General features: G+C 41.0%; 1 protein-coding gene across 10 annotated transcripts in view; it reads right to left on the reverse strand.

The window, feature by feature from the left end:
• Nucleotides 1-262: 262 nt before the first annotated feature.
• Znf561 (zinc finger protein 561) overlaps nucleotides 263-22,390 on the reverse strand; it is a 30,147-nt gene continuing 8,019 nt past the window's right edge. For 6 of the 10 annotated variants that reach the window (XM_021652482.2, XM_021652477.2, XM_060369867.1 and 3 more), the window contains 7 exons: nucleotides 14,952-15,112; nucleotides 13,643-13,797; nucleotides 12,897-12,985; nucleotides 11,923-12,049; nucleotides 7,457-7,537; nucleotides 6,238-6,317; nucleotides 263-5,833 (listed from right to left, as the gene is read on the reverse strand). In XM_021652482.2, coding sequence (XP_021508157.1) covers nucleotides 4,421-5,833; nucleotides 6,238-6,317; nucleotides 7,457-7,537; nucleotides 11,923-12,049; nucleotides 12,897-12,985; nucleotides 13,643-13,667 — 1,815 coding nt within the window. In that variant the 5' untranslated portion in view covers nucleotides 13,668-13,797; nucleotides 14,952-15,112 and the 3' untranslated portion in view covers nucleotides 263-4,420. The remainder of the gene's footprint in view (nucleotides 5,834-6,237; nucleotides 6,318-7,456; nucleotides 7,538-11,922; nucleotides 12,050-12,896; nucleotides 12,986-13,642; nucleotides 13,798-14,951; nucleotides 15,113-22,390) is intronic. The other 4 variants (XM_060369888.1, XM_060369875.1, XM_060369880.1 and 1 more) reach the window with 2 other exon arrangements.

Raw genomic sequence — 22,390 nt, forward strand, 5'->3', positions numbered from 1 at the left:
CTTATCTCTAACAGGCCTGAGTAGCACACTACTTATCTTTGGGGGTGTGGGGTAACAGCACCCCCTTAAATTCTACTTTGCATGATTTAATGTCTCCTTAGCAAATCCTCCCTAACATCAATTCTGTTACTTGAGTTTCCTGAATCTCACTGTAATGGTGCACTCGATTCTAGGTCCCTGCAATTATGATGCCCAAAAGCCCAATGACGGGAATCTGTAGGCAAACTGTCTAGTCTACTCAGAAAGAAACAATATTAACAAATTAGATTTTAAAACTGGATTTAATGTTTTAGAATAGCAACTAAATAAAAGCAAATGGAGTACATAAATTTCAAGCATTGGGTAAATTTCAATGAAAACATCATTACAAAGAGAAGGTACATGCAACAAATACAGAGGAAAAAAACAAGTTGCTAAAAATCCAATTTTGTTACTAATTGCATTATACATAATGGTCTAAAAGAATTGTTAATCAGGACTTTTCAAGTATTCAGAGTTTTAAAACTGCAACTAAAGTATGTATAAAAGACACATCTACAGCTGGATTATCGGTCAGTGGTTAGCGTGAGTAAAGCCCTAAGTTTGAATCCTAGCACCCCCCTTAAACATTTTTAACTAAGATTACAAAAAGAGAACTAGTATAAATAGAGACGTGTGAATACCTACCAGAGTCAATGGATTAAAAACTATATTTAGAGTTTGAATATTTCAAGACAATTTATTCCTTCCCCAATCATTTACCAGACTCGAACTCCTCCTTTGGGTGCATTTGTCTTCTCCTGTTTGATTTAATTTTTGGTCTTCTTAAGACAGTGTTTCACAAAGTAGCCGAGGTTCAGGCTACCCTCAAATCTGTGACCCTCCTGCCTTGGCTTCCCAATCACTAGGATTACAGTGTGCAGCAACACACTCTTTTGCCACAGATACTCTCTGTCTCAAAGAATACTGGATACTTTCAAGATTAACTCAATATAAATACATTAAAGAAATCATTGAAGAATACAATAAAGACCCAAAGTAAACTTAATTATACAACCAGGAAACATTAGAAATACAATGAAAAAAATGTTTCATATGTGAAAATGAAAGCATGCCTAGAAAAATATACTCAAAAAATTTTTAAATGATATTGTAAATCTTAGGTGTCCTATAAACATAAAAGATACAGAACAGTTTAAAAACAGGTACCCAAAACAGTGTCAATTATTCTAGGTCTAAATAATCTAGTATCTGGGTTCTTCTAGGTAACTGAACAAGTTAAGAATTTAGAAAAGGTGAGGAATACACTTCACTACAGCATATGACACTGTTCTAACCTACAGCTAAAAGCCAGGCAATTTATTTTAAAATCTGGTTGTTTTGGTGGTATTGAGGATTGAAACCAGGATCTTGTGCATTGCTAAATAGGCACTCTTCCTATCCCTACTCCATTTCTTCTCACACAAGGAAAAACTATTTGCCAGTTACTCAAGAGTATCTATGATGATCTCTGTGAGTAATTACAATCAACACTAAGTAGTAAAAAGGATCCATCGGGCTCAGGATTGTAGCTCAGCAGCAGAGTGCTTGCCTTGTCTGGGTTTGTCTGATCCCCAGCAATCACACAAAACAAAAATTACCTTAATGTCCAAGGTGAATGTATCTAAGTATTTAAGGTTAACAACAGACAACTAACATAATAATCATTAATAAATGACGGCCTTTACTTTAGAATCCTTTTAATCATTCCAGTATTTATTAGGTAGAATGCACCGATGAAATCCTAGGTACTTGAGTGTTACCAGCAAATGAATACGGTCATCTCAGAAGATACAGAGGATACATTTCATGAGTCCAAGAGGAATTTCGCCTCACAAATAAAGAAGTACTATACAATCATTATGCAAAATCCTGATATTAAGAACCCTCAATCCTAGTAAGCAAATCAGTATGATGGTGTACATACTCCCTTATAATTCTAAAAAAAAGTTTTTACTACTTTCACTAGTGTGCTGGACATCATACTAATTTCTGAAAAGAAACAACTAAAATAGAAAAAAATACCATCATTATCTACAAATATGATTAATTATCTGGGAAATCAAAAGATTCTATGACCCTCTCAAATTCATGTTAAATCTAAATCTCAGCATGATTGTGCAGATAGGGTCTTTAGAATTTCATTTGATACTCCAGGACAGTAAGTGGAAACATCATTCCACAAGGCTGTGATTTTACCAGAAGAGGAAGAAAATCTCATTTTCAAGCTTTGTCATGTGAAAGTGACTGCATGACAGGAAGAGTCTGCTCCAGAAGCCAAATATGCTGTTATCCTTTTTTCATGTATGTGCATATGTATGTTGGTGTTTACACATTTACACGTAGCGTGTGGAAGCCAGAAGATAATGTCGGGTTTCCCCAGTCACTTTCCATTTTATTTACTGAAGCAGGGTCTCTTGCTGAACCTGAAGCTCATGGATTCAAGTAAGCTAGCTACCCAAATCGCCTGAGGATTTCCATCTTGCTTCCTAAGCACTGGGATTATAGGTGGCCTCCATGCCCACCTGGCAATTAGATGGGTTCTGGGAAGCCAAACTCAGGTCCTCATGTTTGCACGGCAAGAGCTTTGCCTTCTGAACCATCTCACTAATTCCCATGCTGTTATTCTTTTATGAGAAAACAAACTACTGTATATTGTCTGTCCAGTGCTGGAGATAAACACTAGCTATACATAAGCTAGGCTAGAACTATTAGCACTAAGCTAAACCCCTGGGCCTAAAGTTTATCCAAAAAGCAGTGAGCTAATGAGAACAAAGTATAATAATAGGTAGACATGAAAATGGCATGAAACCCAATACTATACTAACGAAAAATCTCATTTATTGCCGGGCAATGGTGGCACACACCTTTGATCCCAGCACTTGGGAGGCAGAAGCAAGTGGATCTCTGTGAGTTCAAAGCCAGCCTGGGAGTCCAGGACAGCCAGGGCTACACAAAGAAACTCTTGTCTCAAAAAAGCAAAAACAAAAACAAAGTTTTATTTAAAGGGAACTTTAAAGCAACCTGGTTTATGTTGCTTTTGTGTTATATTTGTGGCATGTATGGGTATACATAAGCACGTGGTTAAGTATAAAGGTGTGTGTGAAAGTATACCAACTCGTAGCAGCCCATTCTCTCCTTCTACTACGTGGGTCCCCGGGATCAAGCTCAGTCCCTGGTGACAAGCACCTTAACTCCCGAGCCTTTTAGCCAGCACTGGCTGTGGTGCTTTGTGATGCTGCAACACTGCAGTAAAGAACACGCTTAAAGAGTTTTAAGAGCTTTAAAACTGAGTGGTAGGTAGAGGCTATTCTGGTGAGGGCTCCCTTTAGGAAGGGGGAACATGATCCTAGAGCATCAAGAAAAACTAATCAGTGATCTGTAATGGTCTTGAATCTTGCAGATCCTTATTCTAGCATTCTGTGTAGAAACTAGAACTTGAGAGTGATAAAATTGGAAATTTGCCCGTAACTAAAGCGTTCAAAAGGAGTATCTTGGTTCCTCCTGAGTGCTTTTAGTAAAATAAAAAAGAGAACACTGAGCTAAAGAGGAATTACTAAGCAAAAGAGAACTGTACGTTGAAAATCTCAGATTATCTGTATTACAATAACTGAGAAATGTGTACTAAATAGACCATGCAAGCTAGGGATGTAGCTTAGGGGCAGAGTACTTGCCTAGCATCCACAAGACCCTCAGTTCATCACCCTCAGATGATCAATCTCAACCAAACTGAGGAACAGACACTGGACTATATGAACAAAGTTACTGCCACTTCAATCCAAAATGGATCCAAAAGATGGGACAGGATGAATTTTGAAGTTTATAAAGAATCACAGGGATAACATCTGTAAATAGACTAGCTATTAAGAACAGATACAAACTATTTCTTGATAGTCTCATCAGAATCAATGGGGTCAGAGTAGTTCCCTGAAGGAGTGTCTTTCCACAATCCACCTGTGTCCTATATTATCTTGGCTTGTGGTGAATTTTCGAATTATCAAGCCACACTGGCAGCCACTAACTAATAAAAGGATCAAATCTGTTTCATTATTTCATAGCATCTAGAAATATTATGATCACTGAGAGTCAAGCACCAGAATGAAGCCATCTTATATACTACCTTCACTTAAGACCTTTAGATGCTCAGACTCAGATATCCACAAAAAGGTTCCAGGGATGTAGCTCAGTGATTGAGTGCTTGCCTAGCATGTGTGATGTTCTAGGTCAATCCTCAGCACTGCCCAAAAAAAGAAAGTTTGAGGGGGCAACTAAATATCCTATTTCATAAAATTAAGATGGTGTCTAAGGCCAGTGTGAGCCATTATGACCCACACAAAGCAGTTAAGACTAATCTGATGATCTTTGGTGTCACTGTCAATATTTAAAGGTGGCAACAGATGAGCTAAATAGCAACACCCACACCCTCACATTGAAAGGGCTTCTCCTCAGTGTGAACTCTGCTATGCTTCCTTAGACGTGAGTAAACGGCAAATGCTTTCCCACACTGCTTACATATGTAGGGCTTCTCTCCAGTGTGGGTTCGCATGTGAATGTTAAGGGATGTGGAATATATAAAGGCTTTCCCACAAATATTACACACAAAGGGCTTCTCACCACTGTGAATTTTCAGATGTTTAGTGCGATGGGAAGAAGTAATGAAGGTTTTCCCACAATGAACACACTCAAAAGGCTTCTCTCCTGTGTGAGTTCTCACATGATGAATCAGGCCAGAGGTCCTGGTAAAGGCCTTCCCACATTCCTTACATGCAAAGGGCTTCTCTCCACTATGAATGCGTACATGTGTGGCAAGGCCTGAATACTGAGTGAAGGCTTTCCCACATTCCTTACACTCATAAGGTTTGATTCCAGTGTGTGTTCTTACATGTTCAGTAAGCTGAGTAGATCTAGAAAAGGTTTTTCCACATTCCTTACATTCATAAGGCTTTTCCCCAGTGTGAACTCTGATGTGTTCAGTAAGGCCTGACCATCGAAGGAAGGCTTTCCCACATTCCATACATTTGTATGATTTTATTCCAGTGTGAATTCTAACGTGATCATTAAGGTATGACATATTTTTAAAGGCCTTTCCACACTCCTTGCAAACAAAGGGCTTTTCTTCATTATGAGTTTTTACATGTGCAGAAAGTCGAGAAAAATTAGCAAAGGACTTCCCACATATCTTACATACTTTGGACTTTTCTTCAGTATGAATTGATACATATTGAGTTAGGTGTGAGGAAACCGTGAAGGCTTTCCAACATTCCTTGCAGTCACAAAACTTTTCTCCAGTGCACATTCCCATGGGATTATTAAGGCATGCAAAATACTGAAAGTCCTTTCCACATTCCTCAAATTTGTAGGGGTTTCTTGCATTGAGAATTGGAAGATGCATAGCAAGGCTTGTAGGATGAATAAAACCATTCCCATATTTATTCCAGTCATAGGGTTCTCCTCCATTGTGAGGCCTCATATCTGTCTGAAAGTATGACTGATTAAAAAAGGCTGTCTCACAGTCTGTGCATTCAAAGGGTTTCTCGTTTGTGCTAGTGCTTGGATACATGATGTTTGGAGTCAAACTGAAGATTTTTCCACACTGGTTAAGCTCAGAAACATTCTGTCCAGTAGAGCTTTCCTTGAGCAAAGAAAGAATGTCTTTCCCATACCAGTTACACTCAGAACTGTATCCTTGACTTTGCATGCTCACCTCTGTGTTAAGGCGTAACTGTTCACCCAACACATCTCCGCATGGCTTAGAGTCACACAAATCCCCTTCATTGTGGTTTTCTGACTGTTCGTGAATGGATGAATCACCCACCTGAAGACAGAAACATTCTGTGTTCATTATGAATTTTAAAGTTTCTTTTCCATGCACTTATTCTCTGACCTCTATTTTTTTCTAAACTGACAGATCCCTTTGCCAAAATCTTAATGAATGGCTAATGATTTGCATAAAAAAGTGTATAGTTCAATAAAAATTGCTTAAAACTTCCATGTCTAGTTTCATATGTGGAAACACATATTTGTGGAAACAGTGAGAATAAACCTTTATGATATACTTGGAGAATCTCCCAATTCATGATATTCCAAATAGTTCTCCAGAAGCATCAATTCCTCTCAGGTACATACTACTCATCTCAAATATTTCTCCTTTGTATGTATAGTTTACTACAAAGCCCCCCACCCCAGAGTATGAAATAGAAAGTCCTTTGCTGATCTTACCATTTCTACTGTACTGGAACTGTGCATCCTAAAATAATTCTCAAGCTCTGAATCATCAACTGTAGGTTGTAGTTCCAATTCTGAAGTTAAATAAAAAGAGAAATGTAAGAAGTTCAGAGAATAAATGGCATGTACAAGGAGTTAAAGGGCAAGGATCCTTCTTTTCAAATTAAGCACATTAAGAAAATAAAATAAAAGCAAGGGCTGGAAAGTTGGCTCAGCCATCAACCACTAAGGCTCAAAACTCAAAATAAAGTGTGACAGACATAATGGTGCACAACTGTGATCTTAACAAATAAGAGGCTAAGTCAGAGAATCTTTTTTTTAAGTTGAGGGCAGCCTGGGCTATAATTATAAGACTGTTTCAAAAGTAGTAACAGAAAAACAAGGAAAAGAGGAAGAGGCGATGGCTCGTTGGTAAACCACGAGGACTCAGGTTTGAACCCTATAGCCCACTTTAAAATGCCAGGCATGGTGGCACATGCTCACAATTCCAGCAGAGACAGGCAGATTCCCTGAGGATGACTGCTCAACCAGCATAGCCTTGTCAGTAAATCCCAGATCTCAATGACAAAGATGGTCTCAAAATATAAAGCGGAGGCCATCTTGTCATCACACTTGACAATCTGAGTTTGAGCCTTAGTATTGACATGGTAAAAAGAGAAAACTGACCCTGAAATTGTTCTCTGACCTCCGTAAGTGTGTTGTGATGTATACACACTCTCCTACATGATAAAGAAAATAACTGCACAAAGAGTTTTAAGGATTTGGTTATGTTAAAAATTTAGCACTAGGACTGCTCAGTGGTAGAATGTTCCTCACAGGCCCAGGCCCTGGGTTCCATGCCCAGCACCTCTAAAACAAAAACAACAAAAACAGCTGTAATTAAAAAACAAACAAACAAAAGAAAAAACGCACAGACAACATTTTATGTACTGTCTTACAAACGTATCCTGTGACAATTACAGCAGTAGGAAAGTCAGCAAGGTCTGGAAAAACGGTTAATACTGAAATACTAAACTTAGGAAGGGAACACGTGGTGCATAGGCATGTCTGAATAGGTAGGAACAATAGATTATGTATGTGAAATGGAAGATATCTCAAACTGAGAAAAATGGCTTCAATTTCTGAGGCCAGTACACTGTACAGGACAGAAAGTTGGATTGTAGTTGCAAAACAATACTAAGCTTGTCAAACAAATTTCTCCACGCATACTCACGTTGAGGAACTGTGTTTTCCACTGTCTCCAACTCTTCTTGTTTTAACCAGGGGGTCGGACTGGGAATGAAGAACTGACATCCTGCATATTCAGAAACATATATGAGATGCTCAAACAAGAGAAGACAGACTTTCCCATGGCCAAGGAAATCACAGTTCAAATGAAAGCAAGCTACTTCTTTCAAAGTAAGTAAAAATGCAAATATGGGGAGGGAGGACTGTAACTTAACATGCATGAGGCTCCTGCACCAGAAAAGAAAAGACAATGTTCCAGGTCTTACTAACTCTCAATTTCTGTGTCCTAAAAAGACTGCTTTGCTCTGTCCTCTAAAAGGCAAATGCAAGCTGAAGTACACGTTTGAAAGGGGCTACAGCTCAAGGATAGGGCATTTTCCTAGCATGTAGACTGGGTTTCATCTCCAGCAACACACACGCATGCACATACTCTTGACAAAAACAAGTCTACTATGTTGGGTACAGTGGTATATGAAATTTGAAATCATATAACTTGGGAGGATGAGGACGTGAAGTTTGAAGTCAGACTGGACTACACACAGAAGATTCTGTTTCCAAAAATAGAGGGTAACAGTGAAGGTAATGAATAGAGAAGGGAAAGGGGGAAAGAAGAAAGTGGACAAGAAAAAAAAATTAAAGAGTAAGGAAAAAAGAAAAACAGAGACATGGTGGCACACAAATCTAATCCCAGCACTTGGGTGGCAGAGACAGGCAGATCTCTGTGAGTTTTAGTTCAAGGCCAGCCTGATCTACACAGGGAGTTGAGGACAGCCAAAACTATGTAAATCAAGCCTGTTTTTCTTTTTTTTATACTAACTACAGTTTATTTACTTTGTATCCCAGCTGTATCCCATTCTCTCCCAACCCAGCCTCTCTCCCTCATCGCCTCCTTGCCCCTCTCTAAGTCCACTTATAGGGGAGGTCCTCCTCCCCTTCCATCTGACCCTAGCTCATCAAGTCTCACCAGGACTGGCTGCAATGTCCTCCTCTGTGGTCTAGCTAGGCTACTCCTCTCAAGGGGGGTGGGGAGGTCAATAAGCTAGTCATAGAGTTCATGCCAGAGACAGTCCAGTCCCTGTTCTCCTTACTAGAGATGCCACTTAAATACTGAGCTGCCATGGGCTACGTTCAAGCAGGGGTTCTAGGTTATATCCATGCATGGTCCCTGGTTGGAGAATCAGTCTCAGACAAGCCCCTGTGCCCAGAAATATTTGGTCCTTGTGGAACTCCTGTTCTCTCCAAGTCTTACTAACTCTCTCTTCTTTCATATGATTCCCTGCACTCTGCCCAAAGTTTGGTTATGAGTCTCAGCATCTGCTTTGATACACAGCTATGTAGTCTTTCAGAGGCCCTCTATGGTAGACTCCTATCCTGCTTCTCGTTTCCTCCTACTTCCAATGTCCATCCTATCTGTCTTTCTAAGTAAGGATTGATCTTCTTACTCTGGGGCTTTTTCTTTTTAAGAAATGGAAAGAAACAAAAATAAAATCAGAGTTATCATAAAAGAAATTAAACTGCTAAGAAATATCTTTTCTTTTTTTGGCTTTTGAGTCAGGGTTTTTCTGTACAGACTTGATTATCCTAGGACTTGCTCTACAGACTAGGCTAGACGCAAACTCACAGAGATCTGCTGAGATTAAAGGTGTGCACTACCATGCCTGTCAGCGGGCATGGATCTGAGACAAGCTAGGAATGGAAAAAAATATAATCAAAATGTGTTGCATGAAAAAAAATTTCTTTAAATATCCAACATCCTTAGCACTGAGAGACATGCAAATCCAAACCTTGAGATTTCATTTTATCCCACTCAGAATGACAACCAAATAGCCAATAACAAATGCTGAAGGAGCTGAGGGAAAAGGGAACCCTTAGTCACTGGTGGCAGCACTGCAAATTGGTGCAGCCACTACGGAAATCAGTGCAGAGAACTCTCAAAAGGCTAAATCTACAACATGATCCAGCTATACCACTTCTTGGCATATGACTAAAGGACTTGAAATCCTATTGGATACAGATATTTACTCAACCATGTTCAATGATGCTCTATCCACAAAAATGGCTAGAAACAGGAAACAATCTAAATGCCTTTCAACTAACAAATGGATGATGAAATGTGGTACATAGAACTTATGGTGAAAAAAAAAATGAAATAATGAACTTTACAGGTAGATAGAATTAGAAAAGATCACAGTGTATGAGGTATACAAGACCCATAAAGATGGACCTCACGTTCTCTTATCTGAGGCTCTTAGTTCTATATCTTCAGATGTAGGTATTCTACTGCAGAAACCAGGAAAGTATACAAGAACACTGCCAGAGTCAGGAGAGTGGGGTAGTAATTAATAGAGGAGAATAGCAGAATATAAGTGATCTGAAATGGGAAATTAAAAAAAAAAAAAAGGAAGACAGATGACTTTAATTAGGAAGAAGAAAGGGGAAAATACAGAAAGAAGGAAAAGGGTAAAATAACAGTAAGTAAGAAATCATACTACTATCTACCTAAAAATAACTGTAACACACATTAGTCGATATATAGCTATAGATACATAGTTTAAATGGGATTTTCCCACCTGGGCTGAAAATGCTCTTTCCAAGAGCCACAGACCATCTAACAAAATCTCAACATCAGGCACGAAAAGCCCTCTTTTTGAGCTGTTGAACAAGGCTGTCCACGGGACTCTAAAAACATTACACACTATTGCTGCTGCCCTCGGTTACCCAACAGAGGTAGAAGGTTAAGTTCCTGTCGCTGAAGTCACCATGTGCTTCATACACCAGCCTATAGGTGCTGAATGCTTCTTCCCCGAGGACCCGCTTTCATGGTACCAGAAGGTGCCACATAGGCTTCCAAAACAAGGAAGCAAACAAGAGTCCAACCCAGCTATGACACCTCTGAATCACAACTACCATGGCATGATAACGGTAAGTGTACAAAAGTAACTTGCATACCCTGGAGGAAAGCAACAGCTCTCTAATTGGCCTTAAGGCCTAATCCACAAGAGGGAAGTCATGCCTGGTACTGAAACCACAGATCTTGGGAGAACCCACAGCCCCCACTTTACTAAACCAGCATAATCCAACCAAATTCTAAATATTTGTCTTTACACCCACAGATAAGTGTAGTCCTCACCCCTCACCAAAGAAACATCTCTCTGCAACAGATGGAGGCTATTACAGAAAACCACAACAAATCAAAGTGCGGAGCCGTGTAGCCCAGTCCCAGTGGATACATACATGTACAAAACAACCTGCACCTACGGTTCAAAGAACATTTTAGAAGAGAAGGTGGAAAGATTATAAAAGCAAGAGGATCAGGTAGTTTGCTGTGAGACTGTGTCTCTTAGTAATGTCAGAAGCTATGCACATAGTCTCAGCAACAGTGCTTAAACACGAGCTGGACAAGGAGGATACTAACAGACATGACAATGTGGGAGGGCAGAAGTTCATAAGGCCTCAGTTCTACACAAAGAACTACAGACAACTAAGGAATGCGAGGGGCAAAAACAGTCCTACCCAGGGCAAGAGCACAGCAACTGGTTATCCAATACCAAACAGTCAGCCCTGAAAATATACACATACAAGTAAAACTATGCAGACTGCACAGGCTGTATTTATGTATTTAGGGACACACACACACACACACACACACACACACCCTACAATAATTAATGAAAAGAGACTATGAATTTGAAGAGAGTGAGGGGTATACTGGGAGGGCTTGGAGAAGAGGGAATGGTGAAATGGTATAATTGTATTATAATCTCAAAAAATAAAAAAGAATTTAAAGAAAGGGAGAGTAGAAAAAAGAAAGGGAAGAGAAAAGAATTGCCATTAGCATGTATTGCAGCAGGAATTTTATTTGTTGGAGCAGGGAAGATGGCTTGTTGGTTAGGAATGTTTTCTGCATAACCACAGGAACCTGAGTTCTTATTTCAGCAACCCACATAATAAGCTGAGCATAGTCTCAAATGTGCCTGGGGCGGGATAGGAATGCTGGGCCTTAGTGGCTGAATGACACCAGAAGCTCTAAGTTCAGGGACAAATCCTGCCTCAAAGGAGTAAGACAGTGACAGATGAAAACAACTAATTACCTCATCTGGTTTCTGCATGTGTGCATAAACACCCCCCCCCCCCCCCACACACACACCTACACCCACACACAAATTAGAAAAGCTTCATTATATAGCCCTGGATAGCCTGGTCTAGAATTTGCTATATAGACCAGGCTGGCCTTGACTCAGAGATCCACCTGCCTCTGCTTCTGTCTCTCAAGTGCTGGGATTAAAGGTGTGAGCCCCTTTACCCCATCCTCGTATAAAAGCAGTTTCATTTTAAAAACTGATCTGTTGTTCCACTACATTCTTAATTAACACGATCAATCACTAATAAATTAAGAAGCATGTAATATATATCTGTTTCAAAAAAGGTAATGAGGAATGCCCATAGCCTTACCTAATGAGGTCAAGTTTTCATAGTTCTCCAGCATCACCTCTCTGTATAGGTTTCTCTGAGTCAGGTCCAGCAAAGTCCATTCATCTGGGGTGAACTCCACAGCCACATCATCGAAGGTCACTGAATCCTAAACCATTACACACATGTTGGTCTGAGCCCACTAACAGTCCTGCTTGGTACTCAATGCAAATTAGGAAGGTGGGCCTAATACCAAACATGGCTTGTCAGGTCAGCCTCAATCCAGCTGCTGCGTTCAATGGCCCCAGGAACTCTTTTCTCTAAACCCACTCTCTGCTGACCTTCTACTATCACAGGACTTTAGCAGCACTTCATAAGCATGATTTCTACCAGCACAGCCAGGCTAGAAGCTCTTCTATTCCTACTGTCTCATGGCAGCAAATTCTTAAGCAAACTGTAGATAATGTAATAAATAGATCTCCTTAGGAAAGGGTGCTCTCACCTGCCTGAGCATCTGTCAGAGCACTCAACAAAAGAAAACAACATGCAGTTATCAGTGAGGCTCAAGATTAGTTTGTGGGGGCCCATGTCTGTAATCCTCAACACTGGGAGGGAGGTTGAGATCAGCTAAGGCTATACAGTGAGTTCAAGTTTAGGCAGTATAGGCAGACCCTATCTAAAACAAACAAAAAGATTAATTAGTGAAGCTGGGGATATAGCTCAGTGGTAAAGAATGTGCCTGGTATGGAGAAAAAGGCCCTGGTTCAATCCCCAGCCAAGCAAACACATTAGTTATCAATTACAGAAATGCTAGAATGATTTGCAAGGTAATATGTCACCAATATAAGGCTCTGCTCCTCGGGGAAATTCAACAAGGCACTCTCCATGCCCTAGTGAGAATGCACTTCCTTTAAGAAGCCCTACAGTCAAGTCTGTCTAGATTCTAGACTCCAGGAGTGTATCTAGATCACAGCTGAAAAGGTTGTATTTGGTAGAATGATATCCTTTCTCTTTACCTGGTAACAATTTGCCTGGTTGTCAGTGACTGTCCCTTCTACCTCTGTGTTTTCTTCGTAGATGCAGACAGGCTGTCTAGAAAAAAGGCCTGATAGAAAAGAAAATGGCATCAAATCTCAGAGCTGCCTGGAATCCCAACATTCACATGTCATGAAGTCATCCTACGCTAGTGTGACATCCCCCATCATCTGTACATTCATCAAACCATATAAATGCATGTTCCTATCCAGAAATGCCACAGCACTTGCGCCTCCGGGGGAGCCGGAAGCAGGATAGGAACTGTGCTGCCCACTGAGGAAGGGAGTGGTCTCACTTTACAGATAATGGAACTTAAGGTGTGAAAAACATTGACTCTGGGGGTGGTAGGGCATCAGGTCAATGCAAGTGCTCAGACTGATGCCGAGTTTGACCCCAGAATCCCACAATGGAAGGAAAGAACTGAGCTCAAAAATGTCCTCTGACTTCCACATTTACCCACACTCATACAAACACACGCACACAATAAATAGTAAATAAACAAAAAACACAGGACTCTAAATTGCCCCAGGTGACAGAACTCACGACAATTACACATCATCTCTTCGGAAAGCACACACACTGGGCCCTAAATCACAGAGCACTATTATGTGGCCCACTTCAGCATTTTGTAAATGAACAGACAAGACTACTGAGGCCCTGCCCACTGGACTTTGCTGTGTAGGAGAGACCTAAAACAATCTGAAAAAGAGCTTCAACAAGGACTTACCATGGGACAAATCAATGGCTGCCATCCCGTGATGCTGACGGTGAAATGTGCCTGAACACTCCCTTCCCTGATGCCAAGATCACTTCAGGACAGCTTATGAATCTAAGTGGACAGAGGCAATCTCCATTCCTCTTTATACAGGGTTATATGGAGTCCTGTTCACATCAATCATTAATCAACATCGAACATCAGTCAGCAAACATCACACAGTAGTGCTCACGCTCTGCAGATAATACATGTGAAACCCACCAGCAAACATCTACTCACTAACAATAGCTGTACGAACACCAATTAACATTTGCTAGTTTTATCAGAACTTGTGCTAGGGCCTATACCTATATAAGCTCACGTTATCATAACCATTCTACAAATTAGGTAACATTGCCCATGCTGAAACACCCATATTCAGGCAGCACTAGTAACCAATCTAGTATTACCCAGTTTGGAAATGAACTGAGACTTGATGACACTGAGTTTGTTCAGAAAACTTGACTTTCTATGACTGCTACAGCTCCCTAACTAAAGAAGACATGGACCCACCCTCCCACTATTCAGTCGTCACTAGTCCCATATGTAAACAACATTGTATGTACATATTTGACTTAATTTTAAAAACTAAAATATTTTTAAAAATCAACATGGCCATTATCTGACAACTCTCAAGTGTATTTGGCACAGGGCCCGATGGTACACACTTATAACATTAGCACTTAAGAGGCTAAGGCAAGAAGACTTTAAGTTAGAGCCTCACCTGCATAAAGACCTTTCTTAAAAAAAAATCAAACAAAACAAAAAAGCAAACCCCCTCCGCCAAGTTTGGAATGGCTTGTCTACTGAAGCTACTTTACTTTTTCTTTTCTCATTTTTTTTAAGAATAGTATCTCATACACTGTGATAAAAGAGCTGGCCTCAAACTCACCATGTAGCTGAGGATGACTTTGAACTTCTGATCCTTCTACTTCTATTTCACAACTACTAGGATTACAGATGTGTTCCACCATGTCTGGTTTATGTGGTGCTGGGGATAGAACTCAGGGCTTTGCGTACGCTAGACAAGCACTCTACCATGAGGCTACATCCCCAGCCCTGTGTAACTGAACTGTTCCCAGGGCCTCAAGCTAAAAACACACTCTACCATTAATCTACAGCCTAGCTTGTCAATCTTTCAAAACTACTAATCTCAATTTATTATAAACATAAATCAAATATGTCTGGAAAGAATGTAAGCATCTGAATTTTTTTATTAAGAACTAAAATGGTATTTTCAATATAGGGGTTAAAATAAAAACATTATTACAAATAATCTTACCTCTTCTATTTCATTTACTGTAGGTACTGGAAGTTTATTTCAGGTCTGGCTTATTCTTTAATTCTTTCAGCAAATTATTAGGAAGTCCTATTCTTGTGGTAGGCATGAGCAGAGCAGGGAAGGACACAGAAAATATCCTGTTCTGTAAAGATCTAGAAGTCCTATGGGGAAATATAATCATAACAAAAGAACCGATATATTACTTCATAATTGCTACAGGGAAAGTCAAGCGGGTGAGAAGAATCCTGCATATGCACACACAGGAAGCACAAAACTGCAAACTGGTTTGGGACAAGATGGCAACACAAAAAGAAATCCAACATTGGCTGTATCATCCTTGACCCAGAGATTAGCACAAGAATTGGCAGGAGGGATGGCTCCCTGTCTTAAGGGCACTCGGCTGCTCTTCCAGAGGACCTGGGTTCAATTCCCAGCACCCACATGGCATTTCACACGGTGTATCTGTAACTCCAGGGGATCCAACACTCTCTGAGGACACCAGACATAACAGTGCACACACATGCAGGTAAACCACCCATTCATATAAAATCAGAATAATTTAAATTTTCTTAAAAACAAAACAAAAAACACTGAAGAGATAGTTCAGCCAGTAAAGCACTTGCCATGAAAGCATGAGAACCTGGGTTCTAACATCAGTACCCACACAAAAATCTGGACATGAGGCAAAGATAGGAAGATCACTGGCCAGTCTCATCAAATTAGAGAGCTCTGGGTTAAACAAGAGATCCTGTCCCAAAACATAAGATGGATGAGGGCTAGAGAGATGCCTGAGCAATTAAGAGCACTTGCAGAGGCCCTGAGTTCAATTCCTGGACTCCACATCCAGCAACCACTTGTTAACTTCAGCTCCAGAGAAATCTTTTGGCCTCTGAGGGTACCCATACACACATGGGAGACAAAAACACAGTAACAATAAAACTAAATCTTTAAAAAATAATAAGGTAAAGAGTAATTGCAGAAGACACTGAACATTTTCCTCTGGCCTCTATACATACACACATACACACACACACACACACACACACACACACACACACACTCAGAGCACATTTCAAGTACTAGAGTCTTGGTTGGAAAATAGTAGAATCACACATAAATACCCTTTCTTCTTCATACAGGTCAGAATCCACCAGATTCTTTAGTATGGTATACCTTCTAAAATAAAGAATGTTAGGTGCCCCACCCCTGAAAGTGTCAATTTTCATCTTTTTCTTCTTCTCTTTATCTACCCTGATCATAACAGGAAGACTTGGTTGGCTTTGAACTCACAATCCTGCCTCTACTTTCTGAATAGAGTGTTACCATGTGTCATCCAAGTCCTTCTTTTTGTGATGCTGAGGACAGAACCTAGCACAACAGCACAACAGGCAGATGCTCAACCACTAAAGCTGCATGCCCAGCCAGGGGTTGGCTTTTTCATTTTCAAGCTTATTTTCACTTCTCCAACAAATTTCCTTTGTTTTGCTTTTTGTTGTTGTTGTTATATTGCAATATACAGTGTAAAGACCCATGGAAGTCAAGTGTGATGGGGGAGGTTTTGTAATCCCAACACTTTCAAGACAGAAACAAGAATACTTCAAAGTCAGCCTGGACTAAATAGCAATAGTTTGTAACTTTTTAAAACACTAGACCTGTAATCCAAGATTACTGGGGAAGCTGAAATAAAAAGATAGGACCTAAAGTTCAAAGCTACAGAATGAGTTCAAGGCCAGTCTGGGCATGTTAGTAGGATCCTGTCTCAAAAAGTCAAAAGGGCTAAGGATGTAGCTCAATATTAGAGCCCTTGCCTAGCAAGCATTATGCCACACCTTCTAAATAATAAATGGCCGGTGAGATGGCTGGGCAGGCAAAGGTTCATATTGCTAACCCTGATAACCCGAGTCCTATCTATTGCCAGGTCCCATGCTGAAACTTCTCCTCTGACCTCCACGTACACACTGTGGCATATGCGCTCTCCCCACAAATAATTACAAGATTTCACAAAGCCAATAGAACAACAGCCAAGCTAGTGCTCTACACAGGGACATTTCAATGAACCCTGAAAGTCCCATAGCTCATTATTCACCAACCAAATTCACTGACACAAAATCCCTATGAATCCCAAATGCTGGAGTAACTAATGTCTAAAGATCACATTTAGACCACAAGGACAGATAGAGCCCACTACGATTACCCCTCGAACCCTGTCCTTCTGGTGGCTTGTCAACCCGGGCTGGGGTCTCAGATACAGGAAGCAGCAGTGCCTCTTACAGTGGGGAAGGTATCAAGTAAACCCCCATGAGTCACATGGTTATCTGTGGGTGACGGCAACGCTAAAGAAATGTTGCCTTAAATGCCAGCAGCAGCAGTTAATTGTTTGCTTTTCAGCCAATGCTCGGATAGGTGGGCTCATGCATGCTGGCTGAATACTTTCCCACAATATCCACAATCTTCTTACTTCCTAGCCCAAACTGGTCTCTAACTTACAGCAATTCTGTCTCAGCTTTTTTCAATGGAATGTTTTGTTTTCTTTTAGTTTGCTGAAGTTTTTTATTTATTGTTGTTTCGTTGTTGTTATTGTTGTTTTGGGTTTATGAAATGGCTCACTGGATAAAAGTGGACGCCATAAAGTCTAACAATCTGAGTTTGATTCACAGATCTCCAAACTGTCCTTTGGCCTCAATGTGTATGTCATGGCATAAGCATACCTCAGTACACACTCACAAAGTAAATAAACTTTAAAAAGTTAATTTTGCAAGTCTTTTTTTACTTGTGTATGCAGTTGTATTCATCTGTGCAGGCATACGTGGAAACCAGAAATTCATGTTTGGTGTCGTCCTCTATGGCTCTTATTTTTTGAGACAGTCTCTTTAGTGAACTTTGGGGTTTCTGTTTAGACTAGAACGGCAGGTCAGTAGGCTTCAGGGGTCTAACTGTCTCTGCATCCCAGCCGATAGGGAGCCAAACCCACCCACATTCTCCTGCTTGTGCAGCTACCTTCCCAGTTCCCAGATAGTCTTTTTGTTTTTTAATCCATTTATTACATAGTGTTCTGGTGCCAGAAGAGGGCACCAGATCTCATTATAGATGGTTATGAGCACCAGGTGGTTGCTGGGAATTGAACTCAGGACATTTGGAAGAGCAGCCAGTGCTCTTAACCCCCGAGATCTCTCCAGCCCTCAGAGTCTTTTAATGTGCTCATGTCAGAAGCATGACTCCTAATACAAGCATGTTCAGAAGTGGGGTTTTAAACTGATGGGCTCAAAAAGGCTCTAACCTCATCAATGGTTCATCAAGCTGATGTACTCACAGCCTGACAGATATCTTAATAGTCTGTTGCTGTGATAAAATACTCTGACCATAGTAACCTAAGGAAGGCAGAGCTTATCTGGCTTACAGTTCTAGGGAACAAACGGTCTGCAGTGGTGAAGTCATAATGTAGGAGCTGGAAGCAGCTGGTCACACTGAATCTGCAGTCAGGAAGCAGAAGTCAATGAATACTGAAGCTCAGTTCTTTCATCCCTGTCCAAGACCCAGTCTATAAACTCCTGCTATCTATATTTTGGGTGCCACCCACCTCTATTAGCCTGACCTAGATAATTCTCCCATGTATGCCCACAGGCTCCTTTCCTGGACAATTCCAAGTACTATCAAATGGGAAATCAGTATAAACCATCACAGGGCCTTAGTGAGAGACATGAGCCTTTTTATAGGCTTTCACTTTCAGCTCTCCACTGGTTTGGTACAGTTCCTTTGTTCTGTGTGATTCCCTGTGTTTTACTATATGTGTTTCTCTCTGGCACCTGTGACTAAATCTTTAGTTCATGTGTTTCTCCAGTGTAAGTTTTTCGGCTATGTCAGAGTGATCCCCTAAGACTCATTCCCCTGTTGGGAGTAGGCCACTGGGGACTGCCTTTGAAGGGTATATCTTGTCCCTTGCCCCTTCCCATGGTTTTTGTTTTTCAGTTCTGGCTGCCAAAAGATATACAACCTCCTTTACTGCATGCTTTTGCATCTTGATGCTCAGCCTCACCTAAGGCCTAAAGCCATGAGGTGAAGAGATCACAGACTTCTGAAAAATAGGCCTAAATTCATCTTTCATAGAGAATAGTGTTGCACAGTTCTCTCAGGTTTCTGTCACTGACAAAACATAGGGGTTATTCCTGAAAGTCTGGGTGGAATACATATGCAAAAGTCATGGAAGGATTTAACTGGTATCAAAAGGTCACTATCAGCCCTGGCAATGAGGAGAATTTGAGACATAGACCATTTTTATCACACTAGTGTATCTGGCTGACTCGGCTAAGTGATACTGCAGCATTAGAAAATACGAAGTTTTACCCTTATGATATTACAATATAAGGGTAAGAGCACTGTCTGCTCTTCCAGAGGACTGGGGTAGTTAGCACCCACATAGTAGCTAACTACTGGATCTGTAACTCCAGGATTAGAAGATCAAATGCCATTTTATGGTTTCCACAGGCACCACACATATGGTTCACGGACATTGGTAAATCAGTACACATAAAATACATAATTTTTTTTAATTTACTATGCAGGTTTTACTATGTACTACAGTTAGTACTACCTGCATAGAATGCCCAGCACCCTGAACTGCACTTCCGGCACCACATGAACCAGGTATGGTTACACAGCCTCTAATCCTAGCACTCCAGAGGTAGAAGGAGGATCATAAATTCAAGGCCATCCTCAGCTACATGCTGAGCTCAAAACCAGTCTGGGCTATATGAGACACCATCTTTTTAAAAAGATAACTTACAATACAAATTGTGTATGGAGGCCGAGGAGCAAAGACTGACTTTGAGGCCAGCAAGAGGAAAACTGAGAGACCCTACTACACAAAAAACAAAATAGGCTACAGGTAGAGCTCACTGGCAGAACACGTGCCTAGCATTCCTCAGGCAGAGGACTTCATTCGGTACTGCAAAAAAAATACAATAAAAGCATACAATAAACTAGGCAACTCAGGGGCCAGAGATGCCTCAGAGTTAACAGTATTTACTGCTCTTCAGGAGGCTCCAGGTTTGACTCTTAGCATCCACGGCATCTCACAACCATCTGTAATTATAAATCCAAAGAATCTGACACTCTCTTCTGGCCTCGGAAAGCACACCATATACATGGTGCACAGACATGCATGCAGGCAAAACACCCATGCAAATAAAACACAAAATTTAATTTTCAAAAATCTACACAATGAACTTAGTGAAGAATAAGAGTGGGAAAGGTGAGATGGAGGGATCTCTTTGGGCTCAAATGAACGCCACTCTCTTCAACTTCCACCACACCCTGAGCTTCCTTGACCAGGGAAGCATTACACCCACTGGTTGCTAAGGAGACAACCTTCGACCTCCTTGAAAACCCTTTCTAGGGAGTGAACTGGAAGTAGGGAGCTCATTTTTCTAACGAACTTTCAAAAGCACTTGGTGCTATCACTAGACTCACAGCTAGTACAAACCCTGGGGAGAATCTACTACACAGGAGCCAATACCCACACACAAAAGAACTGCGAGCCACAAGCACAGGCGGTGTTGTACACCAGTCTGTGCAATACAGCCACCGAAACCACTGACCGTAACTAACAAGGAAGACAGCCAGTGGCAGGTGTAGGTATAAATATGTGTATGTGGCTGTATGCAAATACATGTGTACATGCTGAGGCCAGAGGAGAATGAATGGACAGCCTTTGACCTATACATACACAAAATATATGCATACACACAGAATAAAAGCAGGAGAGTGGCTGTTAAAAGTCCCTAACAAGGGCCATGAGGAAACTCAATGTACAGTTTTCAGATAACATGAACCAAAGCTGTGCTACTTTCTGGATAACGCTACTCTCAAAAGGAGGAACATCCTGGCCCTGGCACATGATAAACGCTGTGTAACTATAAGAGAGCAATATACCAAATGGCTGGAATTTCCTAAAATTAGTAAGTCACTCGACCCACCAACCGTATGTTTGGGCATGCAACAACAATCTGTCATCAAATAAGAATAGTACAGAGGACTGGAGATATGGCTCAGAGGTTGAGAGCACTGGCTGCTCTTCCAAAGGTCCCGAGTTCAATTTCCAGCAACCACATGGTGGCTCACAACCATCTATAATATCTGGTGCCCTCTTCTGGTATACAGGTGTACATGCAGGCAGAACACTGTATACATAATAAATAAATCTTTAAAAAGTAAAAAAGGAATACTACAGAAACACTGCCCTGAAGCTGGCTGTGGCAGTAGTGTACATTTGTAATCTCAGGCACAAGAATGACAGCCTGACAGTCATACCAAGACCCTGTGGCAGAAAGACACTGAATGGGCTGTTGATAGGATTCACTGGGTAGCACGCTTGACTAGCATGCATAAACCTGTGCCCTACCCTACCACTACAAACACCCAAGGGTAGAAGCATATGCCTGTAGGTTCAACACCATGAAGGCAGAGGCAGGAGGGCCAGGGGCTCAAGGTTAACATCCATGTTCAAGCCTGGTCTGGACTACATGAGACCCAATCTTCCCACAAAAAAAGAAGAAAAAAAAATCACAAAACCCTAAAATCTGTTGATTCCAGTGAGCACAAGTAAACTGCAAGAACTTTTGGCAAGAGCTTGTGATAGATTACGTCAACACTGTTTCAGTTGCATTGTTCCCATACTTAGGACAAGACCCACTTCACAAATGAGCCTGCATGAAATCACCACCCGAAAGGAGAGCAAAGAGATAAACATGAACGTCTCTGGTCCCACTGAACTCTGAAGACTTCTTTTTATTGAAAATCATCCCAGTGCTGAGGGCTAAGGAGTAGACAAAGCATTCACCTGGCAAGCATGAAGACCTCAGTTCATAGTCCCAGAAATCATACAAAACCCAGAAGCAGCAGCAGTAGCAGAGATATCTGTAAACCAGGGTGCCTACAAGGAGGTAGGAAATAAAGAGAAGCAGCCCAGAAATGGCAGAAAGTGTGGCAGACATAAAGGAAAAACAGACTCTGCCTCAAAACAAGGTAGAAGGCAAGGGCTCCTATCTGAGGTTGCCCTGACTGCACATTCATATACACACACCTCATATAAACACATACCATACACAGAGAGATTGTTTTAAGATTTTTTTCTTTTAGATTTATTTATTTATACAGCATTCTGCCTACATGTGCCCTGGTGTACAAAGTGAGTGCAGGACAGCCACTATCCTGTCTCCAAACCCTGTCTCGAAAAACAAAAAAAAAAAAAAAAGGACACACATGGGGCCTAAAGAGACAACTCAGTCACTAAAAATGTCTACTGCTCTTGGTGGGACCTGAACTGAATTCAGTTCCCAGCACCACATCTGGCAACTTGCAACTGCCTGTGTCACTCAGCTTCAGAGGATGTGATACCCACTTCTGGACTCCACATACATACATAATTAAAAATAAAAATATCT

The sequence above is a fragment of the Meriones unguiculatus genome, chromosome 1 (genome assembly GCF_030254825.1).
Source record: "Meriones unguiculatus strain TT.TT164.6M chromosome 1, Bangor_MerUng_6.1, whole genome shotgun sequence".
In the NCBI taxonomy this organism is placed as follows: domain Eukaryota; kingdom Metazoa; phylum Chordata; class Mammalia; order Rodentia; family Muridae; genus Meriones; species Meriones unguiculatus.